At 33.0% G+C, this 23815-nt stretch overlaps 1 protein-coding gene across 1 annotated transcript in view; it reads left to right on the top strand.

Moving 5' to 3' along the window:
• Positions 1–22902, top strand: part of LOC117100915 (mucin-5AC-like) — a 51626-nt gene extending 28724 nt beyond the window's left edge. Inside the window, exons 4-7 of the mRNA XM_033240761.1 lie at positions 1931–2014; positions 3433–3619; positions 4955–5025; positions 21451–22902. Coding sequence (XP_033096652.1) covers positions 1931–2014; positions 3433–3619; positions 4955–5025; positions 21451–21825 — 717 coding nt within the window. The 3' untranslated portion in view covers positions 21826–22902. The remainder of the gene's footprint in view (positions 1–1930; positions 2015–3432; positions 3620–4954; positions 5026–21450) is intronic.
• The last annotated feature ends 913 nt before the right edge of the window (positions 22903–23815 follow it).

Below are 23815 nucleotides of genomic sequence, written 5' to 3'. Positions count from 1 at the left end.
GGCCTTGTTCTTCTCCCACCAAATTTTCAGAAATTTAAAAAATAAGTGGAGAGAGAAAGAAAATTGTATTCAAATTTAAGTCTGAAAGTGCCATTTTCGGCCACTAGCGGTGCCATAATCATCAGTGTCCTTACCTCAGCCCCAACCATGGTAGGGCTGAGGTGGGTTAGACCTTCTATCTATGAAAATCCCTCCCTGGGCCCCTTCTTTTTGAATTTCTGGATCTCACCACTGTCCTGTATGGAAAAAGTTCACAACTTTGGCACTGCTGTAAGCCTACAAATATACAATTCTTGTAGGAATGGTAATGAAATTATTTGAGTAAGATAAATGTTGGCAATAGGCCTACAGTACAGTAAATGATGGTTGAAAATAGGGTACATGGTAGTGCAAAGTAATGCACAAGTATGACAGAAAGCCAAGGTTGAAGTGATTGATGTTGTTAATTTAAAAAGTATGGTAATGTAATACCGGAATCAGGTGGAACATCTTTATGCACTGTTGTCAAGAAAAAACACAGAGGCAGCATGAGCATACTTTCAATGATCCTTGCTACTCATTTGAAATGTAAAATGCTGGCATGGCAGACAGATTTATGGTGTATTAGTGATGGTGTAGCACCATGTAAGGGTTAAGCCAAACCTTTCTCCTCTTTTCTATGTGATACAGGCACTTCATTGGCCTATTCAAAAAAACCCTATTTTACAAGTTTCAAGTTTCTTTTATTTTATATTTGGCCTTATATTCTCTTTCCATCATATTTTTTTAGAAGTAAGTTTCCACTTAATACAAATGATATTTGCCCTAGGTGACATGTTATTGTACTGCATGTTTCCAAATGCTTGCGCAAAAATCTCCAGAGTGATGTGGGTGGGAACCCACGACCTCCCGATAACTAGCCTGATATACTGAGCATTTAACACGATAGTTATATGGTAGGGCAACATCATTCATATTATTATTTCTCCTGTGGAAAAAAACGCCATCGGAAAGTTCCCACTGAAGTTCTGCAGACATAGATCCCACAGTATTGTGTATAAGCCCGTAAAAGAATCAAAGTAGGCTTATAATTAAGTTACACTCAATTCCCTTAGCCCATGCAGTTATATAATATGGACCTACCTACACTTTTTATGAGCCCAATGCTATTCAGCCTAAAAACAGTAAAGGTGGAAGGTCATGTGTTGAAAATTTGGTGTGAAAAGATCCAAACTTCACCTGGTATTCTAAAAATATAGGGACACTCCTAAAAATCTTACTGTATTCAGGAGCAGTTAAATGATGACTGTCTACCCTAATTCATTTTTCTAAATGAAGCATCTCAACATTGATTTGATCAATAACCTCTGTCCATATTAGGCCCAATAAAAACAATTATTAGTTTTATTAACCTCACCTGTATGTCTTCCATAGTATTGAAAAAACATTTAAAATATTTTTTTTTTACTAAATAGTTTACTCAATTATGTATTTTACTTTGAATATCAATGTACCAGCAAACAACCCAAGGGTGATTTGGCTTTGAAGAAAAATAAAATTCCTACCTCATCACTTTAAAGCCTAGATAGATTAATAAACTAATAATGGTTTTATATTGAGCCTTAAAGTTTTGTGACAACAACCTATATGAATACTACCGTATAGGGATTTGATATGACATTATCATATCCATTATATGAGCAAAAAACATGTTTCTTATCTCTTCCCCCTTTTCCACAGGACAGATTACTCAGAAATTCTTGCAGAAATCTAGCAACAGGCAATATCGAGTTGGAAATGTTTCCCTTGGTAGCAATATAAAAAGGGCCTTATCTTCATAAACATGGTTTTGTATTAAAAGTCCCCCTACTACCGGTATATGTTTTGGTTATTAAGCATAGTTAACTTTTTATTTTGTTTTTCTTAATCTTTTAACTTTTTTTCTCTCTAGCCCCCAACTGAAATTCATCCAGATGAACTAAGTACTGAAGAAAAATCAAATTGTGTTGTGAACGCTGAAATAAAGTCTATAATGGTAAGATTTATACTCATCAAGATATTATATATCATCAATGTTTTATTTAGCATTTATAACATGTATATACAATTTTTTAATAATTGTGACTATACTATAGATTGAATAAGTTCATATGAATTTGGTGGCCTATTTTTATGGGTCCAATTTGCAAGTGCTACATAATTATCGCTTTGTATAGGTTGAAATATTGATGTCTGTTGTCTGAGATGGCATGTGGTATCCATTAAATCTAGGAGGAATAATTCATAGGTCACTGTTGCCATGGTAGAATACCATATCATTAGAATGACAACATTCTCTGACATGTGGGAAAAAAACTTTTTTTTTAAATTTATTTTTTTTTAAATTTTATCCAAGGCAACAAGCAGTGTTGAAACCAGTGGAGAAGCTCAACTAACCCCAGTTGGAAAAATAATGAAAATCTTGCGCCCCCTTAAGGCTTGGGCCGCTGGCTTTAACCAGTGAGAGCTAATAGCTGTTACGTCCTCACTCCCATATCAATTTGTTTGGTCTACTTTACTGCAAACGACCGCTGGCTTGAAAACCACCCTATCTCTTTACCATTAGCCCTTCTTCAAAAACATTGACTGATTTTACCACAAAAACCAGAGCTCAAAAACTAGGTCGATTAAATTAGGTTGAAACAGTTTATAGAAGGTAATAAATATAGCTATTGACAAAATATTTGGCCCCAGGAAATATTTTGAGTGAAATTTCTTTTAGTACCTTCCTGTTAGTTATATTATACAGTATTAGAATTAGGCCTACTGTATATGTAATAATAATTTTGAATAAAAAAAAAAACACACAATTTGTGTGTAGGCTGTGCCCTTGATTGAAGTAAGGTGCTGTTTCAAATTTATTTACTTTTCTGGAGAACGGTAGGTCTATGGATATGTCTTATAATGACTTTCCATGAGAAATAGGAAGATGAAAAAACTCTGCCCTGGGACCAAGCTTAATGGGAGACTATATTGTGGCCTAAGCCTACTGGGGATGTGAGATTGAAATTCTAATATAATATAACTAATAGGAATAAACCATAAAGCACAACATAAGAAATCGATTTAACTAATAAATAATACACACAATGTTCACCATAGGAAGGTACTGAAAGAAATTCCACTCAAAATATTCCCTGGGGCCAAATATTTTTTAACAAATATTGTTTGCAATAGCTATATTTATAACCTTCTATAAACTGTTTCAACCTAATTTAATCAACCTAGTTTTTGAGCTACGGTTTTTGACAATTTTTTTTTTTGGGGGGGGGGGGGGGCAGGCCGGTTCGGCCCGCCCTTCAACCCCACCACTGTATAGATTAGCATTATGAAGAATAGTACAAGATAAGAATCTCGCTTTCAAATATTAATCTCATCACTGATTTGAATCACATTCTCATGATTTGAATGCAGAAAGAAGAGTGGCCTGACTTTAAATTCAGAGACTTTGTGGCATCCCTTGATATTGGGACTCCGACAAGGAAACGGAGACAGGCTTCAAGCGTTAATTCAAAGATAACGGCTGATGATGTAATATATGTAAAACCAACACCTCAACAGATTGGCGATGATCTTGAAATTCAGTTTGTTGTTAAATCAGGTGGGTTTGCCTTTAAAACATAAGCAATGCCTTAAGTTCTACACAAAATATATGGGAAAAAAACCTAAAAAATAAAACTGCGACATTGAATTGTTTAAATCAAAATAACCATGCAAGATCAACTATCAAAGTTGGAGATAAAGAGTTGTTAATGATACAGATTTACTTCAAATATTCTTTAATTTGCTAACAAAAATTTACTAGGCTGGTCTAAAGGCAAATATTATAGGAATAGTATTAAATAAATGTCAATTAATTGACATATATATTTTTTTCTTTTATTTTCAATAGTTAATTTATTATAATATACAAAATTAGGCATTAAGCATTATGTTGTTGAATTTTCAGGTTCAATAGATTTTTATGACAGATCTTTCAAGATTCAAATGCAAAAAAACAGTAAATTTTATACATTAGGCACTGCATCATGTATATAACAATGTGTTTTCTAATAATTAGGTTGATTTAATTTCTCATCAATTTACTCTTTTATTAGATCTAATGTAAGTTATGGAATAATATTGATTAACATATTACCAGTATATAAAGATTTTTTTTACTCATTAAGTTTTTCCTAAATAAGTAGTCCATTAGTCAATTATATAATTACTTGTTGCATGGAAGTTATATAATAATATTTGTATGTTAATAGGTTTATCTTATCTCATCAATCAATCAATACATATTTAATTCCAATTTCAAAGTCAGCTCGGCCTAGCCAAATGAGGTTGAACGATATACTTGAGTTGGCTCTGTCTGTTAATGCGGCCAGAAAATATATATAACATTCTAAAATCTGTATTTTCCAATCAGCACCAAATTCAAGGACTGAGATACAAATTGTTTTGTTTTATGCACAAAATAGGTCCACTTTGAAAAATGGGTCCAGATTTCTCATATTTATGCATAAAATGGCTAAACTTTTAGGGATATTGGTCTAAATTATTTGAATTTTCGCGTAAATGATTCCACCCTGACATTGTCCATTACAGTTTGAAAATCCTGGCTATGGCAGATGTCAATCAGTTAATTAATTATTTAATATATCACCTGGAAGATAAGCCTATATGTAATATTATTTTTGAGAGAAAATGTTAGGAGTACATGTTAGTTAATCATGAGGTTTATCTCATCTTATTAATGATTTAAGTATACGGTTCTAATTTTGTCATGAATGTAAAGAACAGCAATAACTTTTTGAATCTCGCTTAATATGCATTATTACAATGCACTCCTTCATAACATGACTATGCATTTTTGTATGATCACTAGATAAGAGCTGCTGTTTATCATAGGTTGCATCTGTAGTTAATGATTATATTATGTTTTTCCCAGGTACTTCATACGTTCAAGGTAAAACTTTAACTGAACAACTAAATAAAAATAGGGAGCAGATAAAATCAAAGGTAAGGAGTTAGTAATACATTACTTATCTAATCCTGTCATTTATCTTAATTCTTTCCTTTAAAATATTCCAAATGTATCAATAAAACCAAGAACATCACCAAAATTTGAATGTCCCTTTAATCCAGATTGCATTATAACCTAGGAAAAAGAAATCTATTAAAATAATTTGTAATGTCACATCATTTACATTCTTATAAAAACGAAGACAAAGAAGCATTTTGCTATCAGCCAGTCATTCATTTTAAATCTTCTGGTATTTTAAACGCTATCAATCATATTATTTATATTTATTTATAATGCACCATTCAAACAGTAAAGATGGAGACCAACACTGGGTTCAGGCTAGGATTCGGGGCCCCATTTGACTGTGGCCCTGGCTTCGTCCCCCGAAAGCTCACAGGCGTTATGCCACTGAGCAGAAGATTATTAAGAACTATACCTCTGTAGTTTATGACATGTTTTTGGCTTCGGATACATAAGATTGATATTCATACAATGTTGATGACATAATACACAGGGGTTTCATATCTATGGTCATTAATCAGAGAGGGACAAAAGTTCAAAAACCTTCATTAGCTAGTGAGCACAAGCTACTAATGATAATTAGACCAAGAAATCTGTTGTCATCCTTAATGAGGATGGTGTCAAGAGTTCAGACCTGCCATGGTAAGGTATCTCAAAAAAGAAACTCAACAAATCTAAATGCACTCTAATTAACCATTTAGATCATCCATCTTATTCATTAGACACACTTGTTTTTGATTGATTAAGAGTCAAAGATGATTCAATTTGTTATTCATCAGGCTTCTAAGAACAAGTGGATTTTAAATACTGAATTAATCCAATTGTTTATGAGATGGATAATTAGATTCCAGTTTGAATATTCCCTAGATATATTACTACATAAATTACAATATTTATGTAGGATATTATAGAAAAAATACAAGCAAGAAAGAATCAAACAAATGTTGGCACTTCAGATAGTTTATCAAGCTCAAATGGTGTCCAAGATAGGGTGTCAACATTTTGCAACTCTGACATTCACACTTCGCAACATACAACGTCTTGGTTACGAAATATCTACAGAAGAGTAAATTGTGTTTGTGTAGCCAGGGGGATTTTTAGGAGTTTCTTTTTTATACCCCAGTGGATGTTTTTTTCTTCACACTGGAAATTCCTTTTGTAGGATAATTACAGTAAGCCTAACTTGCTACTGCAAGAAATGCGCTTTTAGCCTGAACCCCATTTGTCTCGTTAGGTGGTGAACCCAATGCTCTGAACCATCATATTGTAGATGCTGCCTACAGGCTTGTTTATGCTTCAAAAATGTGCTCTTTACTACCAAGCAATTTCCATTTGAAACATAATATTGTTAACAAGGTGTGGATTTCAAGAATTTCGATATTTTAAATGAGTAGGCCTACTCCTTAACAAAATAGAAAAATGTGTTGTAGCACAAGCAGAATGTAATAAGCAGATTTACAAGATTTGTATTACTTCCACATGCTAGGGTCACGCATTTGTTTATCAGCATGTCTTCTATATCTCATCCATCTAGTCTCCCAATCAGAAGCATTATCTATACTATCATCTTGTACTAGTATGACAGTATCTTCAACATTACAATTGTCCCATCCATCTTTATGCCAGCATGACCATCAACATATTATCTGTAGCTAGAGATGACCTTTGGGTAGATTTATGAGCCCTTTTCTAGTGTCCATTTGCCTTTTGGTGATCACGTTGCTGTGATTATGCTATAATCCTGTTTTTACATGGAATTTGTGATAAAGCACTGTGTTTGTGTATCTGGTTAAAATGTTTTGGTGATACCTGTGCTGTGTGTTTATACTCAAAGAGCAACTGAATGCATATTGTACAGGTAAATATTGATGCCGGCCCCTGGTATTACTATAATGTAGATCAGTTAAGGGAGCTTAAACTAGACATGTCTTGGGCCTGTTTCTGCTGGCAAGAAATAATTGATTAATAGACCGAATTAGCAATCAACGCTGTTCAGCTATAGAGGGTATTCGAACCAAAACAAACGCACGGAGATAGGCGACTTACACAGTCACTTAAGAAAATAGCCTTTACTAAAACATCTCATACACGCTTTGTGTGTAAAGTTGAGTGTGATTTAAATTAACAGAAACCATTGTTACATGTTTATGAATGTAATGTCGGCTTTTCTCTACGATTGTTTATGCCGAATGTGAAATATAACGAGAATAAAACGTACATTAGTCGAGTCTGCCTGTGTTACAGCACGATGACGGCAGCCGTATATTCACTCACCGTGAATCATGGCATTGGTCGATGAATGTGCTTGTTACAAAACTCATGAAATGTGTTGTACTTGAAAATTTTAAGTAGAGCTAAGTTATTTAAAATTATTGAATAATGTTCCTAAATTCACACCAATAACTTTGGCAGACTGGATGTCTAAACAAGTAAAAGACTTGATGACAGCACGGAGCTGAACGTTTACAGTCAGGCCTCACTCAATCATCACATCCAGCCATGTCGCAATGTCGTGCAAGACATGTTAGGGGCCGAGGCCTGTAAAAACTCTACGTATATTTATGTTAATTTTACATGAAAATCAAATCAAAAATCTTCTGATGGTTCTATGAACCTTCCTTAACCTATCAATGTTTTAAAAAGTATCTTAACCGCGTACTTTGGTTTTTATTTTCTTGTTTTCCAAGACCATATAAAAACTCGCAACGTTATATAATAGGACTTTTAGGCTCTGTTTACAATTTTATACCCATTCGGCCAAATTGTGATGACGTCATCTTTCGTCGTTAATTCGGTCTATTGCAGAAACAGGACAAGTTCAAATCAATTTTTAAAAAGCAATTAAAACACTGAATGATATAATGTTTGACAAAGAATGGATTATTGCTGTACACTTGTTTGCTGTGACACACAATAACAATTATTAGTTGAAAAATTACCATACTGGATGTAAAAAAAAGTTCGCACTTCCACTGTATTTTTTATGAACCTAATTTTCATTAATTTTTGATTTATTTATTATTTTTATTTTTGATTACAGTCATTTGGGTGGGAGAAGCATTTATTCTGGGGAGGCTGTGTAGGGGAAGTTTATTTGATGGGGGAATTTATTTAAAGTGGACGTTTTTAAAAAAAATATGGTATTTAGTGTTCGTTGGTAATAAATAGTAACGTAATTTCCACCTGAGGTGAGCGGTCAATAACCGATTCTGCTTACACAAAATGCAGTAGCAACGTGTAGGCCTAGGTCTGAATAACCGATTAGGAATAATTGATTATTTAGAGTGTTTCAGGAGAAACAGGCCCTTAAAATAGACATGTCTTATGAATGTCTGGAAACACTGTTTATTAATATTAATTTCTACCTGATGTGAGCGGTCAATAACCAATTCTGCTTTACACAAAATGCAATAGCAACGTGTAGGCCTACAGACTGTCTGAATAACCAATTAGGAATAATCACTTATTTAGAGTGTTTCAGCAGAAACAGGCCCTTAAAATAAACAGTTTATTTATTAATTTATTCACTTTTACTCAGGGTAAACTTCCAGCTAAAAGCTGATCATTTTCAAAAATACACGACATGAAGAATAACAATTAGGGCTGTACATTTTATGATATAAAAATCACAATTTGCAATATGTATTTTCTTTATTTGATAAAATATAATTTAAAGAATTAATAGATTTCTAGATGATAATCTATATTAATACTTGAAATACTGATTCCATTTGTAGTTCACTAATAAATCAAATGTTTATTATATAATTTCACTGAAAACTGTCATGATTTTTACAGTGGCAGGGCCAGAAGGGGGACAAACACCCAAAGCACAGTCTGTGCCCCAAACATCAAGAAAAGGGAGGTGGGCACTCCAGGCTTAGAGCCCTAGGTTGGTTTTTAACTATATCTATTATATTGATTTTGCAGGGCCTTCATGGAAATATTTTCAACGTAGAATATAAAAATGCCAAATTTAAAAAAAAATTACATCCCTGGTCTAGGCTTTTGAAAGACAGGCGAAAGTTGCCCTTAATTTTTGTCTCTTAGACAAAATTTTCATCTTTTGAGTAAACAAACTTTGTTTAACAGTGTGCAATCGTTTGTTCAGCTAGTGTTTCTGTGATGTTTTCATCCAGGAATAAACTGACTAAAAATATATTTTGTGAAGCATGCCGCGTGTGGCAAATCCCAGTAGTGTGTTCTGTGGTTGTTCATATGTTGCTAAATCAACATTATCACCAACATGTGGTCTTAAGATATTCTCTCCCCATCTTTCAACCTGACATCGTCGAGGTAGAATAATATTTATCATTAGTACACCAGGCCTGATTAGAATAGAACATGGCTGAGTTGCCTAAGGATCAGAAAGGATCTGACAGCATTTTTATAGTAACAAAGCTACTTTCAATGAATTATTATTTTAGGTAGTTTTGTTGTATATTTGGGGAGGTTTTTATAGTATTTTTTTAAAAAACTAGGTTTTCTGCAAGACTGATGAGCCCTGAGAGTTAATACTTTCTATACAAACCACTCACATATCTGGCAGACCAAAAGGGGGATATAGGCAATGTTCCAAACTCATGTATTGTAGTACATAATTATTGCTGTGAAGCAGCTAATTCATATTCTTGACAGCAATTTGACCTCTGAAAGGTCATTGTTTGTCAAAAAACAATCGCCTAAGACAACTGAAAAGCGGAGTTTCCTTCTTTCGTTCTGCTGGGTAAAATCAATTACTTTAGACAATGTTTGTAGACTAACCTACTCGTACCAACGTCGGCATGTCGCGACGCTGGAGTACTATTCAGCGTTTTTACTATATTTCTAGGTTTCCTATTTCTACGTTTAATCGGCCCATGTCTCAACCACAATATTTTGAGGCCAATATTATTTACGAACCTAGTTAAACTTATTTACTCGCCTATTTCAACGTGCTAATTATTACATATATATAATAATATAATATAATTCTGGATTTATATAGCGCCTCCCGTTGACCTCGAAGCGCTTGAACATTATTACCCCCGGATCACTGGATCAAGCACATATGGAAAACACACTCAAGCCCCATAGGGGAATTCCATAATGTTGCAGCTGTGTTCAGCGAAGGCTGTGTTTGAACCTACCAGGTACCCACTTGTACTCCTGGGTGGAGAGAGACAACCGTAGATAAAGTGCCTTGCCCAAGGACACAAGCGACTTGCACAGCGAGAGTTTTGGCGACGCTTGTTGTAGACTGGCATAGTGTTTTCGGAAATAAATACCATTTTATACACATGCGCAGATCGATTCGCCAGCAGCGAGTCATCGCCAGCAGAGAGATGTCACTGCAGCATTATTGTACACGGTACCAACGCCGTTCTAATATAGACAATGGGTCGTGCTCATATTATTTGTTATATTTTTATTAGTCATTATTTTCACTTGACTCGCATAAATAATTTTGTTCGAAGAACATTTTATGCAGTTGTACTTCGCAGCATTTCACTTGCAATTTGCAATTTCTAGTTTATATTATATACACTATTTAAAAAAATAAATGTTACATAGTTTAGTTGTTTCATGATTAATAGCATAGTCATAGAAAGGTTAAGCATTATTTTTTTCATAGGCATTGTGTATGAATGAAACATGAACAAATAATTTGATTATTGAAACAAATATTCTTTGTTTTGATTACTGGTCATGATTGAATGTAAGATATAAAATATTGTGTTTTGTATGTCATTGTTTGTTGCTCTATGTTACTTTATCCAAGCTATGCCTTCTAGGTTTGTTAGTATTTTATGAACCGTGAATTAGGCCCGATGAAAAAAAAAATGATTAGTTTATCGATGGAGGTATTATACGTCCATGGTTTATCATCCCTGCTCGCATGTCTTTTATAGTCTTGGGAAAAACCATTTTTTTAAGTAAATAGTTGCTTGTATCTCAATAATGTATTTTACTTTGAATATTAATGCACCAGCAATGAAATTATAAACTTAAATTGAGGACTCCAATCAACTTCAATAAAAAAAATATGTGCAAATTCACACCAACAAACATTCTAGTGGAATCCAAAATCCTAGCTTTTGCACCACAAAATTGAACGTCATAAAAATTTTGGGGAATTAGGCTATCCAATTACTTAACTTTATGGGAAGGTACAAAAAGCTAGGCCACCCAAGAATTGTCCCTGTATCTGCATAGGGGACATCTGAAGGATCAAGGTCAAACGACAAATGAAGCCTATAAATTAGCTTTAGGATTTAATAAGAAGTTAATAAAAGAGAATGGCAATTTAACTAAGAAAATATACACAGGGTGGATATACTAACAATTTGAATGGTAGATATCATACAGTACTAACATTTTGAATTACTGCTAAGGTCACTGTGAAATACCTTGGCTGGCAAAACTGTTTTAAGTATGGTGTCTGTATCAAAGTTTGGGAACACCTGTTGTCTGGTAAAAATTGTTTATCATCATCATGGAGACATAATATCTAATAATTATGGTAATCAGGAGGGGGAAGGGGCAGATCTAGAGATGTCCAAAAGGGGGAAGGGGTGGGAAAACAATTGAGAGACAGCACTACCCTAGGGGGTCCCAGAAATTTTTGTTTTCTAGATGCCCGGATATAACCTCTGAGACGTTTTTGGCGATCTGTAATTTCTTTTTATTTATTTCTTTTTTCTGGTTTCCAAAATGGGGGGGGGGGGGGTGCAGGCTAGCCCTAAATCTGCCCCTGGTAATGTAGGCTGGTCTGAGAATTGTGGTTGTGAATGAATGGACATTTTTTTGGCTAGCCAACATATTAGTTTTCAAATTTAGGAAGTTTTCAATTTGCTATAAGGAAGTTCTTCCATTTCAAATATTCCTCTGGGATTTTTAGATAATTCCACTATTTGAAAGTAATATAACAGAAAACATAGCATGTTCCTTCTAGTGGTGAAAGTTATGATTACATGTTAAAGTGGGTACTTCTGTTTATGTAGGACGTTTGCAGCGTATTTCACTACACTAACATACACTTTTTTTTAATGAGAACCAGTAAAAATGTCTAGGCTCAATGTTCATTTTTTTTTTCTTCTTTCGCTGAATTAAGGTTCAAGATATTCTTATTTTGTTCTTATATTTACAAACTTTTCAAAGATAGAAAATTATTATTGTACAGCAGTACTGTATATTACTGCACTGAGAATATTATTACTTAGTCACACTTACAGTAATGCACATACAGTATACAATATATTGCTCATTTAGGGACCTAAGCCTCAATTTGTTCTTCTTTTTTAAGCATACCAGTAATAGTCTTGGTGTTCTTATAAATATATGTTCTTATAAAAAAAAAAGTGTTTATGATCTTCAAAAATCGTAAGAGGTTGATTGTTTTTGTCAGGTGATTGTTTTTGTCAGGTATTGTTGAAAATATTGCAACATGTGTTGTAAAAAGAAACTCAACTACGCCCATGTTTATAATTCTGTAACAACACAATAACACTACTGTATGCATCAATGCCGTTCTCACATTAAATTTATAAGCAAAAAAAAAAAGATTCACTGCTGGCTTTAGTTTGAAGTGTTGGAATATTTTCATCTAAGACTATTCTAAAGTTGTTTTTTTTTTTTTTTTTTTGTTAAATCTAAAGAGAAACTATTTAAAGTTTTAATTGATTCTCTTGTTTTAGCATTAAGAGACTTTGTAAACAAAAACTTTTACAAGTATATTACCATATAATTTTCATTCTTATTCAGTTTTATTGTACGCATCTGATGGATAAAAAAAAGTTATTACTGGTGTTCTTTGACCTCATAAACCACGTAAAGAAATGAAATGAACCTCTAACGCCCAAAGGGCTTAATTTGTACTCTCATTCAAAAGTACTGCAGGCTCACCAATGTTATCTTATCTGTTGGATTACCATCCTTGCAGATTTTCAGATGTTGAGAAGGTAGAATTTGAAATTCCATAGGCCTATTATTTGATCTTTACATTGATACAGGAAGTTCATATTTTATCTAACCTTAAATGGAGTTATTAATATTCTAATAATGTGATTATGTTTCAGTTTTTCAATCGACCATTATGATATTGTTAATAACTGACTATATTTGAATCTGAATACTAAAAATATTTTATTGACCAACATAAAAGAAGGAAATGCATTTGAAAACTGGCAAACTTTTAAAATCACAAAACATAGTACCGAATATTAAAATCAACAATTAATATTATAAACAATGAAAAATTTAAATATATTGATATGAGGGCCTACAAGAGAAATCAATTTATATACAGAATACATAAAAAGGTATAATATATTAGTCAGGCTCTGAGAAACACAAAAACAATATTTGACTAAAAACTCAGGAGTGATTAATGAGATACATATTTTTGAATATTTAACAACTGGGGGGGGGGGGGGGGGGGAGGAAGGTGGAAAAAAGGGTGGTTGCGCTTTAATATGAAATAATTTATATAATTCTGTTTTGTTTGAAATGATCCATAGAAATTTGACCTTGATTTAAACATTTGTTTGAAGAAGCATAAAATACATCTGAAGCCACCAAGCAAAATCAGTCCGTCATTCCTTGGTTCCTATTTTCCGATGGCTAATTTATTTTATTCATTTATTTAAATCTCTGTCCAAAAACATGTGACATACCTAAATATGGTCATGATGACATTACATCATGACCATATATAGGCACATCATGACTATATATGGGCATACAACAGTATTTTGAAAGGCTGTACAGAGGTTTATGCATATGAAGCCATTCATCAGGGGTGTCTTTAGGAAGTACCACAGCCATATTAATTTGGTCAAGTTAAAAAAAAAACAAATAAGTTTTGCATTGCCATGTAGGCTGTTTTCTGATGGCCTAATTTATTTTATTATTTATTTTAACATTTTTCTAATTTTTTTTGTCATGAATTTTGGTACAGTGAATACAGAAGTAATTTAATTTCATTTTCATCTGTCTAGATCTTTTTGATCAGGTTTTCATTATCAGAATATAACGTGACCTTATTAATTACAGTCGAAAATGAAATCTTAATTGCCTATTAATATTTCATTTTTCGAAAAATGTTTGGACATTATATCACAAACATGCTCATCACCATGTACCTATCCCCACCACATTATGTTATTAAACATTTAAGCCTACAAAAATGTCAACTGAAGAATTTCTGACAGTAGTAATAACTATTTTGAGACCTGACCTTGAAATATTTGTATGAACTGAAAAGCTAGTGTTTGAGACATTCCTTGGGGCTAGGAGTTCAGGTAAACCACATTTTAAGTGTAGTGGCAAGATTATTATCAGGTAGTTTAATAGTATCCTATATCATCCTCATCCCTCAACCACAAGTAACATAAGTCCTTGAAAATTGCAGTGAACAAAAGCTAATTATTGGCCTATAAATATAATCAATAGCACAGGTCTCCCTCTAATCATGGACCCTATTAATAGGTCCATGCTCTAATTAAAGTCCCTTCCAGCTATTTTTCTCAGTGCCTTCAAAGCTTTAAACAACGGTAAATAAACAGTTGCTGTAAAGTTTGAGGGTACAATACTTTGTTTATTATTTATAGTGATAAGAACAACAGTATTATAAACAATTAATGCCCTCAAAACTTTACACTAATTGTTTATTGTTGTTGTTATCACTGCCTGTACCACCACAATTACAAACTTATTTTTATGATATAACAATTAATTTTAGCTTAATAAAAATTACAAGTCTTCCTGCACCACTTTTGGGATGGGGGTTTCAACAGTCTTTAGCAGTTTTGGTCTTTAATTTTAATTAATAAAGATAAAAGACATTTATTAATTTGGGACCACAAAAAAGTTAACTTTTATTCTGGCATGACTGCTTCAGCCCGCAGTATCACTCTTTGCATTGGGCACAGCCCAGCCACGTTGAATCTAGCATAGGATTTCTAGCATTTCAATTATGCCAAACCTAGTGTTATAGGCATACCTCTGTAGAATATCCTGGCAATGGGTCAAAAGAAAAATGTCACAAAGACAAATATTTACATTCATGATATCAGAAAATGAAAATAGGCTTCTGTAGTGATAAAATGAGGTAAAAATAAAGACAAAAAAATTTAGATACTAATCTCAGAATAATGTATCATGTTTATTTGATAAAAACATAACATATGCCCAAATATGGTCATGATGACATCATATCCTGCCCATGTATAGGCACATCATAACTATATAATGTGCATAACAACAGTTTTTTGGGTTTTTTTTGTTTGTTTTTTTGTGAAAGCGAATTTGATAATTTGAACAAAGCTTTATAAGGACAACATAATATTAATAATGGAATATCATACCATTAGACAAATGTATACACATTTGTATTATACATTTGTTTTGTTAAAATATCATACCATATTATCACAGAATGAAATAGGCCTGATGCAAATTTTCCCTACAAACATTTTGTGGGTGTGTACCAGTATGCCATTTTCAAGTTAGACTATTCTCGAAGGGAATATAGCAGTACAGTAGTATATAATTGTTTATACTCTGCATTTTATGATTCATAACTTATTCCCTCAGTAAGTTTCCAGTTCAGTGTATACTCCTAACAACAAGGGTACAATATTATGTTAGATCATTCTCATAGCAACAAGTTCCCATAGTGATGAACACTCAGTGTATTTTTTTCAAGCAACAGGTATTCAAAGCACAGCTTGGATCATCCTCTCATAAATAGATTATCTAATATGTTAACTTTTCGTTGAAGGGATATGTGTGATACGATTATAGCATCAACATAATTTTATTATCCAATATGTTAATAATATTTTAACTATTGTATGGTATGAAATACATAGTCTATCGCCTTGATAGCGAGAGGTTGCTGGTTCAAATTCCACCAGAGACACTTTTCTTCATACAACTGCAAAAAGTTAAGTTTTCAATGAAGGAATATGCGTGATACGATTATAGCATCAACATAAATTTATGTTGTATCTGTAGCTATTCTCAACACACAAAGTACATAGATGATGACTACAGTTCTTTGCTGTGTAAGGAGGTTAACTTTATTAAATCTCAATCTCTGATCATGGCGATCATGCTACATGAATACAACGTGTTCTATCCATGCTACGCCTGTGTAACTCGCAGAGGTCACTTAAAATGCCATCTTACGATGAACCACAGGTTATCACACTTATTTCTCAAATCTATATATTAATTTTTCAATGAATATTTTCTATTCCCAACTTTTAGGGAAAAAAGGGAGGTGGTAAAGGCCAGTCCTTATTGATAATAAAAATTTATTTAGTACATGCTCAGTTATTATCTACAAGCTTAAAGTCAGGCTCCGGAGGAAAAACAATTTTCTACAGATTAAACATTAACAATAGTTAATGTAGCCCTATCCATTATTCAATACAGTTGCAACTTGCTTATTATGTTGTAAATCACTTGCTAGGCTATTGTTGCACAGACGTATCATTATAGTTTTGTGTTTGTTTCATGTTTTGAATCCATTGCTCTATTCTTTTGTGAGCTGCATCTTCTAGTACAGTAGTTAGATGATCATAAGTGTGTCTGAGTATACAACAAATACATTAGACCAAGCATCAGGGAGCTTTTTCACTAGCACCTGTACCATATGTGCTACCATGAAATGTTCAATGGCACAATTATAAGGAGTGCGTAATCTCGGAACAGTAGTAGGCCATTAAATTGTTTGTTTGCCAAGTCAGTATCATTTCAAAGTCAGGGTTGCTTGGTTAACATTTAGAGAAAAAGAATTATAATACTGTCCTATGCATAATTGTATTTTTTATTGTTAAAATTATCTCACTAAACTACATATAGGGTTAAAATGTATACAGTAATTAAAAGCAATAAAACATATCATAAAAGTATATTTAGCCCCTCTTTAATATAAATAATTTTAATCACATCTAGATGTGTATAAGAGACAGATATATTACTTGCTTGCGGTACACCATGTAGATGGTAAAGAACAGGATTGTTGTTGAGAATGTCTCCTACATTGACATTGAGACGTTCTGCACAAAAATAACAGTTCTTTTCAGAACTATCAATGTGGTGTACCGCAAGAGGTAAATGTTGATACTGTAATTCCCAAACTTCTTAAATGTACAGTGTATTTATTATTAGGTCAAAAATATGCGTTTATTGGAATACAAGATTCCAATCTTCCCTCAGCTGTCAAAAGTTGTTCCATGATCAAACTATCAACAATTGTGGTATTTTATCTCCAATCTTCTCACTAATCTGCCTTGATTTTCTGCTACGCACATGGAAAAAACGATTTGCAAAGTAATGAACTTTCTACAACTGCATGAGACTTATTAAATGCTAATTGCTTATTTGTTTTTCTTCTTCCAGTAGGAAGGGTTCAGGACATTTGATTTATTATTGTATCCATGGGTGTTCCCTAATTACTCACTAAGGACTGTCTCTTATACACATCTAGATGTGTATAAGAGACAGCTAAGGGGTCGCAAGTCGTGGAGTCTCCTAGAAATCTCCAGCAAATTCATTCATCAATTTTCATGTTTTTACTACTGTTGTATCAATTGTCTACTGGAAATCAGTGCCAAAGTGTATCACCTTGCACAGGAAAATATGATTAGATGTGTTAATAATAAAGCTAATTTGAACAATCACCTAGATGTGGATTCCTAGTGGCGATGCAAGAGATTCCGCCAATAATCCAATGAAAGCACCTGTACCTGTCTCTTATACACATCTAGATGTGTATAAGAGACAGACCTAGTGTTATAGGCATACCTCTGTAGAATATCCTGGCAATGGGTCAAAAGAAAAATGTCACAAAGACAAATATTTACATTCATGATATCAGAAAATGAAAATAGGCTTCTGTAGTGATAAAATGAGGTAAAAATAAAGACAAAAAAATTTAGATACTAATCTCAGAATAATGTATCATGTTTATTTGATAAAAACATAACATATGCCCAAATATGGTCATGATGACATCATATCCTGCCCATGTATAGGCACATCATAACTATATAATGTGCATAACAACAGTTTTTTGGGTTTTTTTTTTTTTTTTTTTTGTGAAAGCGAATTTGATAATTTGAACAAAGCTTTATAAGAACAACATAATATTAATAATGGAATATCATACCATTAGAAAAATGTATACACATTTGTATTATACATTTGTTTTGTTAAAATATCATACCATATTATCACAGAATGAAATAGGCATGATGCAAATTTTCTCTAGAAAAATTTGGCGGGGGTGTACCAGTATGCCATTTTCTAGTTAGACAATTCTCGAAGGGAATATAGCAGTACAGTAGTATATAATTGTTTATTCTCTGCATTTTATGATTCATAGCTTATTCCCTCAGTAAGTTTCTAGTTCAATGTATACTCCTAACAACAAGGGTACAATATTATGTTATATCATTCTCATAGCAACAAGTTTCCATAGTGATGAACACTGTATTTTTTTCAAGCAACAGGTATTCAAAGCACAGCTTAGATCATCCTCTCATAAATAGATTATCTAATATGTTAACTTTTCGTTGAAGGGATATGTGTGATACGATTATAGCATCAACATAATTTTATTATCCAATATGTTAATAATATTTTAAATATTGTATGGTATGAAATACATATCACCTTGATAGCGAGAGGTTGCAGGTTCAAATTCCACCAGAGACACTTTTCTTCATACAACTGCAAAAAGTTAAGTTTTCATTGAAGGAATATGTGTGATACGATTATAGCATCAACATAAATTTATGTTGTATCTGTAGCTATTCTCAACACACAAAGTACATAGATCATGACTACAGTTCTTTGCTGTGTAAGGAGGTTAACTTTATTAAATCTCCATCTCTGATTATGGCGATCATGCTACATGAATACAACGTGTTCTATCCATGCTACGCCTGTGTAACTCGCAAAGGTCACTTAAAATGCCATCTTACGATGAACCACAGGTTATCACACTTATTTCTCAAATCTATATATTAATTTTTCAATGAATATTTTCTATTCCCAACTTTTAGGGGGAAAAAAGGGGGGGGGGAGTGGTAAAGGCCAGTGCTTATTGATAATAAAAATTTATTTAGTACATGCTCATTTATTATCTACAAGCTTAAAGTCAGGCTCCGGAGGAAAAACAATTTTCTACAGATTAAACATTAACAATAGTTAATGTAGCCCTATCCATTATTCAATACAGTTGCAACTTGCTTATTACAGTATGTTGTAAATCACTTGCTAGGCTATTGTTGCACAGACGTATCAATTATAGTTTTGAATCCATTGCTCTATTCTTTTGTGAGCTCCTCTAGTACAGTAGTTAGATGATCATAAGTGTGTCTGAGTATACAACAAATACATTAGACCAAGCATCAGGGAGCTTTTTCACTAGCACCTGTACCATATGTGCTACCATGAAATGTTCAATGGCACAATTATAAGGAGTGCGTAATCTCGGAACAGTAGTAGGCCATTAAATTGTTTGTTTGCCAAGTCAGTATCATTTCAAAGTCAGGGTTGCTTGGTTAACATTTAGAGAAAAAGAATTATAATACTGTCCTATGCATAATTATATTTTTTATTGCTAAAATTATCTCACTAAACTACATATAGGGTTAAAATGTATACAGTAATTAAAAGCAATAAAACATATCATAAAAGTATATTTAGCCCCTCTTTAATATAAATAATTTTAATTCTTACAAAAAAAAAAGAAACCCTTAATTTTCAAATTATTAATTCAGCCACAGGCTATGAAAGTTGTTCTCTTTTTGGCCTAATTAGTATATTTTGGTATTAAATATATCTGCGGGCATTAGTAATAGCCTCAGTGGGTACATGGCATGCACAATCATACAACTAAAAACAAGTCCTAATTGGTGCATGCAAGACATGCCAGGAATGAAGATGTTACAATAGGCCTACAGCTACTAGTACAGTACTGCACTTACAAGAACCTGACACTGATGACCTTACCACACTAACCCTCATTAACCTGGGTGGGGTGCTCATCATACCAGTGTCATCACACCACTCAGCCATCTGCCTACCTGTCTCAACTTACTGGTAGTTATTAGTGGTTGAGTAATGATTTGTTTATAGTAAACTATCCTCATGGTTCCATCTCCATTTACTAGTAGGACATTAACTTTTAAGTTAACCTCAATTTGAATACAGTACTGCAATGTACATTTTATTTAACCCTGAAGGTATGATTTTAACCAGATAAGCTAATAATATTTTGTTTTTGAATTTTAAAAAAACAATACAACAAATTTGACTTACTGTACACACTCGCATATAAGACGACCCCGGAGTTTGAGTAGATTTTTGAATGATTTTTGTATGCGTATAAGACAACCCCCGTTTCATCGTCGGAATTCCTACTTTTTTCTGCTTTTTAATGCCAAATACAAGACTATCTTCCAAAATATTACCACTTTTAGGAGTTTTTAAATGTTTATTAACACCTTATTTCCTCGTATTGAAGTAGTAAATACAGTATGCTTGTTACGGACAACCCACACATAAAACAAACATAATTTAGTAATTCGAAAATTTGTGTGTCGTATGTGTAAGATGACTCCCAGTTTTTCCATTGTAATTTTGCTATTTTAAGCCGTGTCTCATACACGAGTTTATACAGTAATTTGATTTGGCATTCTTGCTTATGGTCAGTTGAGAAACATATCTCTGCTATATAGCACGAGATCATTTTTTTTTACTGTGCAATTTATTTTTTATAAATTTTATATTATTTTTATATTGATCAATGATACTGTATATGTCTTAGTTTACTTCTTGTTGTGGACTCAAATGGAGATAAGTTTACTTTGATTTAAAACTTTATTTGGTTATCCAGGTTCAACAGTACAGTAATTCCTTTTTACTTGTACTGTGTACATGTTATATAAATTATATATATTTTTTAAATCATGTTCTTACGTGCGGATCATATGTAACACACAGATTTACTACTGAAATGAAGCTCCTGAATAGTATGAATCAGGGAACAGTTAAATTACATGAATGAACAAAATTTTAAAAGCGGGGAAATAAGCTTTTGATGAACATTCAAAAGCCCATAAAATGGTATTATTTGGAGGATTGGAACTAAATTTGGCTCCATTTTTAGCAAGCTAGATGCAGTATCAGACCATGGACCAAGCGCTAGAAATTAAGAATTCCAACTGTGAAACAGAAGGGCATCTTATATGCCTGACATACAAAAATCGTCCAAAAATCTTCTCAAACTCAGGTTGTCTCATACGTGGAGCGCCTTATACACAAGAATATATATATACTATATATCTTGAATTTTTTTTTTTTATTGTTACATAAATAATGTGTTAAATTATTTTTTACAGGTTGGAATTGTGCTAGGTGCCTTGAGTGTTGGAATACCAGTGGAAAAGCCAAAATCAGGGGAAAATAGCAGTTCTTCCGATAAGAACTCCAGCGTGTTTGTAGCTGTCATCACTATTGCCTGCGTATCTCTTGTAATGCTCAGTGCTGGATTAGTTTACATCGTCTGCGACAGAAGACGAGCACGGAGGGGGGAGTACATAACGGACAACAGCTCAGAGGTAGATGGTGGGTATGACAACCCCCTTATGAATGAGAAGAAGGGTACAAATGGCAATGGCGTCCATCTCGTGAAAGTAGACACCGCTATGGTACCAATGGAGGAACAGGCAAATGGAGATAAAGGAAAATTTGAAGTGGAGGATACGCATCTGTGAGGGTCGTGTGACTTGCTGGGAATATTTTTAATCAGATCCCAAAGTTTTCTATCATATAATTACAAGAAATTGTAGATGAAAATACCTTAAAAATATTTTATGCAACTCATTCAAATCATTGCTATTAAATTTATTTTTTTATTGATATTTATTAATATAACATTATTTGACAGTTCAAAACCTACCAATATGGAATCGAGACTGTCATGTACAGTAGTTCATGCGCATGTTTTGGTGAAAATAAAACCCCTCAAATTCACAAGATTTCATGTGATTTTTACAGTATGAGAGTGCAATTTTTAGGAATTTACCAACATACCAACCCTTGGTTGGATGTCGATGTATTAAAGACATGTTTGTATTGGATAAATTCTGACTCAAGATGGAAGGTATGTTTACCTTTAGTCAAATCATACTGATGTTCGCACGAGAGTGCAAGTGGGTACGGTCGGGCACTACCCGGAAATTAGGAGAATTTTAGAGGCTTATTTAATTGATTTTAAAGTAAACTAACATGTAAAAACATAGCAGAATGACAAATAGGATTTTCCACATGCGTCGTCAGTCTATTTGCGGATATATTCTGTGAAAAGTCAGCAGAATTTATTTGTTGTACTTTTGACAGATGGTAATCTAGGGCTTTGATGTAAGAATAATTGTTAAATTTAATATCTTATTAGTTATTTTTATTAATATAATTATTATTATTTTATCAATATTAAGAATATGTATTTATATATACATATTTCTAAGTAAATAATTGATTGAATTTTATAACACTGATTATAAATATGCAAATGAATGATATTTGTTTAAATTATATAGTTTTACCATTATGTACATAAATTGTGATGGAAAAGAAAGGCTGCATCTATTGACAACAAAACACAGTAAAAAATCTTGGGAGTGGTGAGTGATGCAGATCTTAGCATGACTTAATTTTGTTGTACGATTAACAGGTATTTGAGAGGGCTACATAGAATTAGAAAGTTTGTAGACCATAAGACCTGTGCTGAAGCCACCAGATCGCTCATTTTATCAAGACTAGACTATTGCAATTCTTTGTTAGTACGTACTCCTGTCAAAAACATGCAGCGATTGTAATCATTACAAAATCTAGCTGCCAGATTTGTATACCAGGTACCAGTGTCGGTGTAGGACCTCTCCTAAACAATCTCCATTGGCTTCCGATCGAGCACAGAATCCAATTTAAGGTATTAGTTCGTGTATGCAACTGTTTTGCCGTGCGAGCGCCACAATATCTTCAGAAGTGAGCTTAGATCTGAAAGGGATGTTACCTAATATAGCACGATCCTATGGTGAAGCGTGTGTCAGCTGACCGTGCCTTTTTAAATTTGGCCCTATGTTTTGAAATGCACTTTCAGGACAAATTAGACTTGCACAGTCTGTTAGGCAAGACTTTTTATTCCTTGTTTCACATACTTATTTTTTAAAGATCATCGGAGGAGGGCGGAATAAAAATTAAAATAAAATTTTGTTTTCTTATTTAGCAAATAGTTTTGCCCAAAAAATCCAGACGGAGGAGAAAATAAAAATAAAATTTTATTGGTGAATGTAAAACAGGATGGTTAAATGCTTCAAATTGATATAATTAGGAAGAAATATACATATCTTATCTTTGGAGATTTCAAGGCAGCGGAGGGCGTAATCAAAATTTTTAAAAACTTATTTTTTTTCTAAAATTTCCACTTTTTCGTGGCAGCAGGTGTGCTAATTGGTCAAAAAGAAAATTTAATTTTTATTCAAAATCATCAATATTTGCAGTTGACAGGTCCGTTAAGCAAGGTATAAAAAAAGTCACACCTTACAGGTTTTAAAAAATTACTTAAATTTCCCAAGGTATTTTAATTGTACATAATTTTTTATTGTTCAGCACTTTGATAATTTTTGGAAAAGTGCTATATAAATGATTTTATTATTACAGTATTATTATTTATATGTTTACAGTAGGTATGCAAGTGTATAATCA

The sequence above is a fragment of the Anneissia japonica genome, unplaced genomic scaffold (genome assembly GCF_011630105.1).
Source record: "Anneissia japonica isolate Jap-2015-1 unplaced genomic scaffold, ASM1163010v1 scaffold287858_len863314_cov180, whole genome shotgun sequence".
In the NCBI taxonomy this organism is placed as follows: Eukaryota; Metazoa; Echinodermata; class Crinoidea; order Comatulida; family Comatulidae; genus Anneissia; species Anneissia japonica.
Note: the sequence above shows the minus strand (reverse complement) of the source record. Positions and strands in the feature narration are given on the sequence as shown.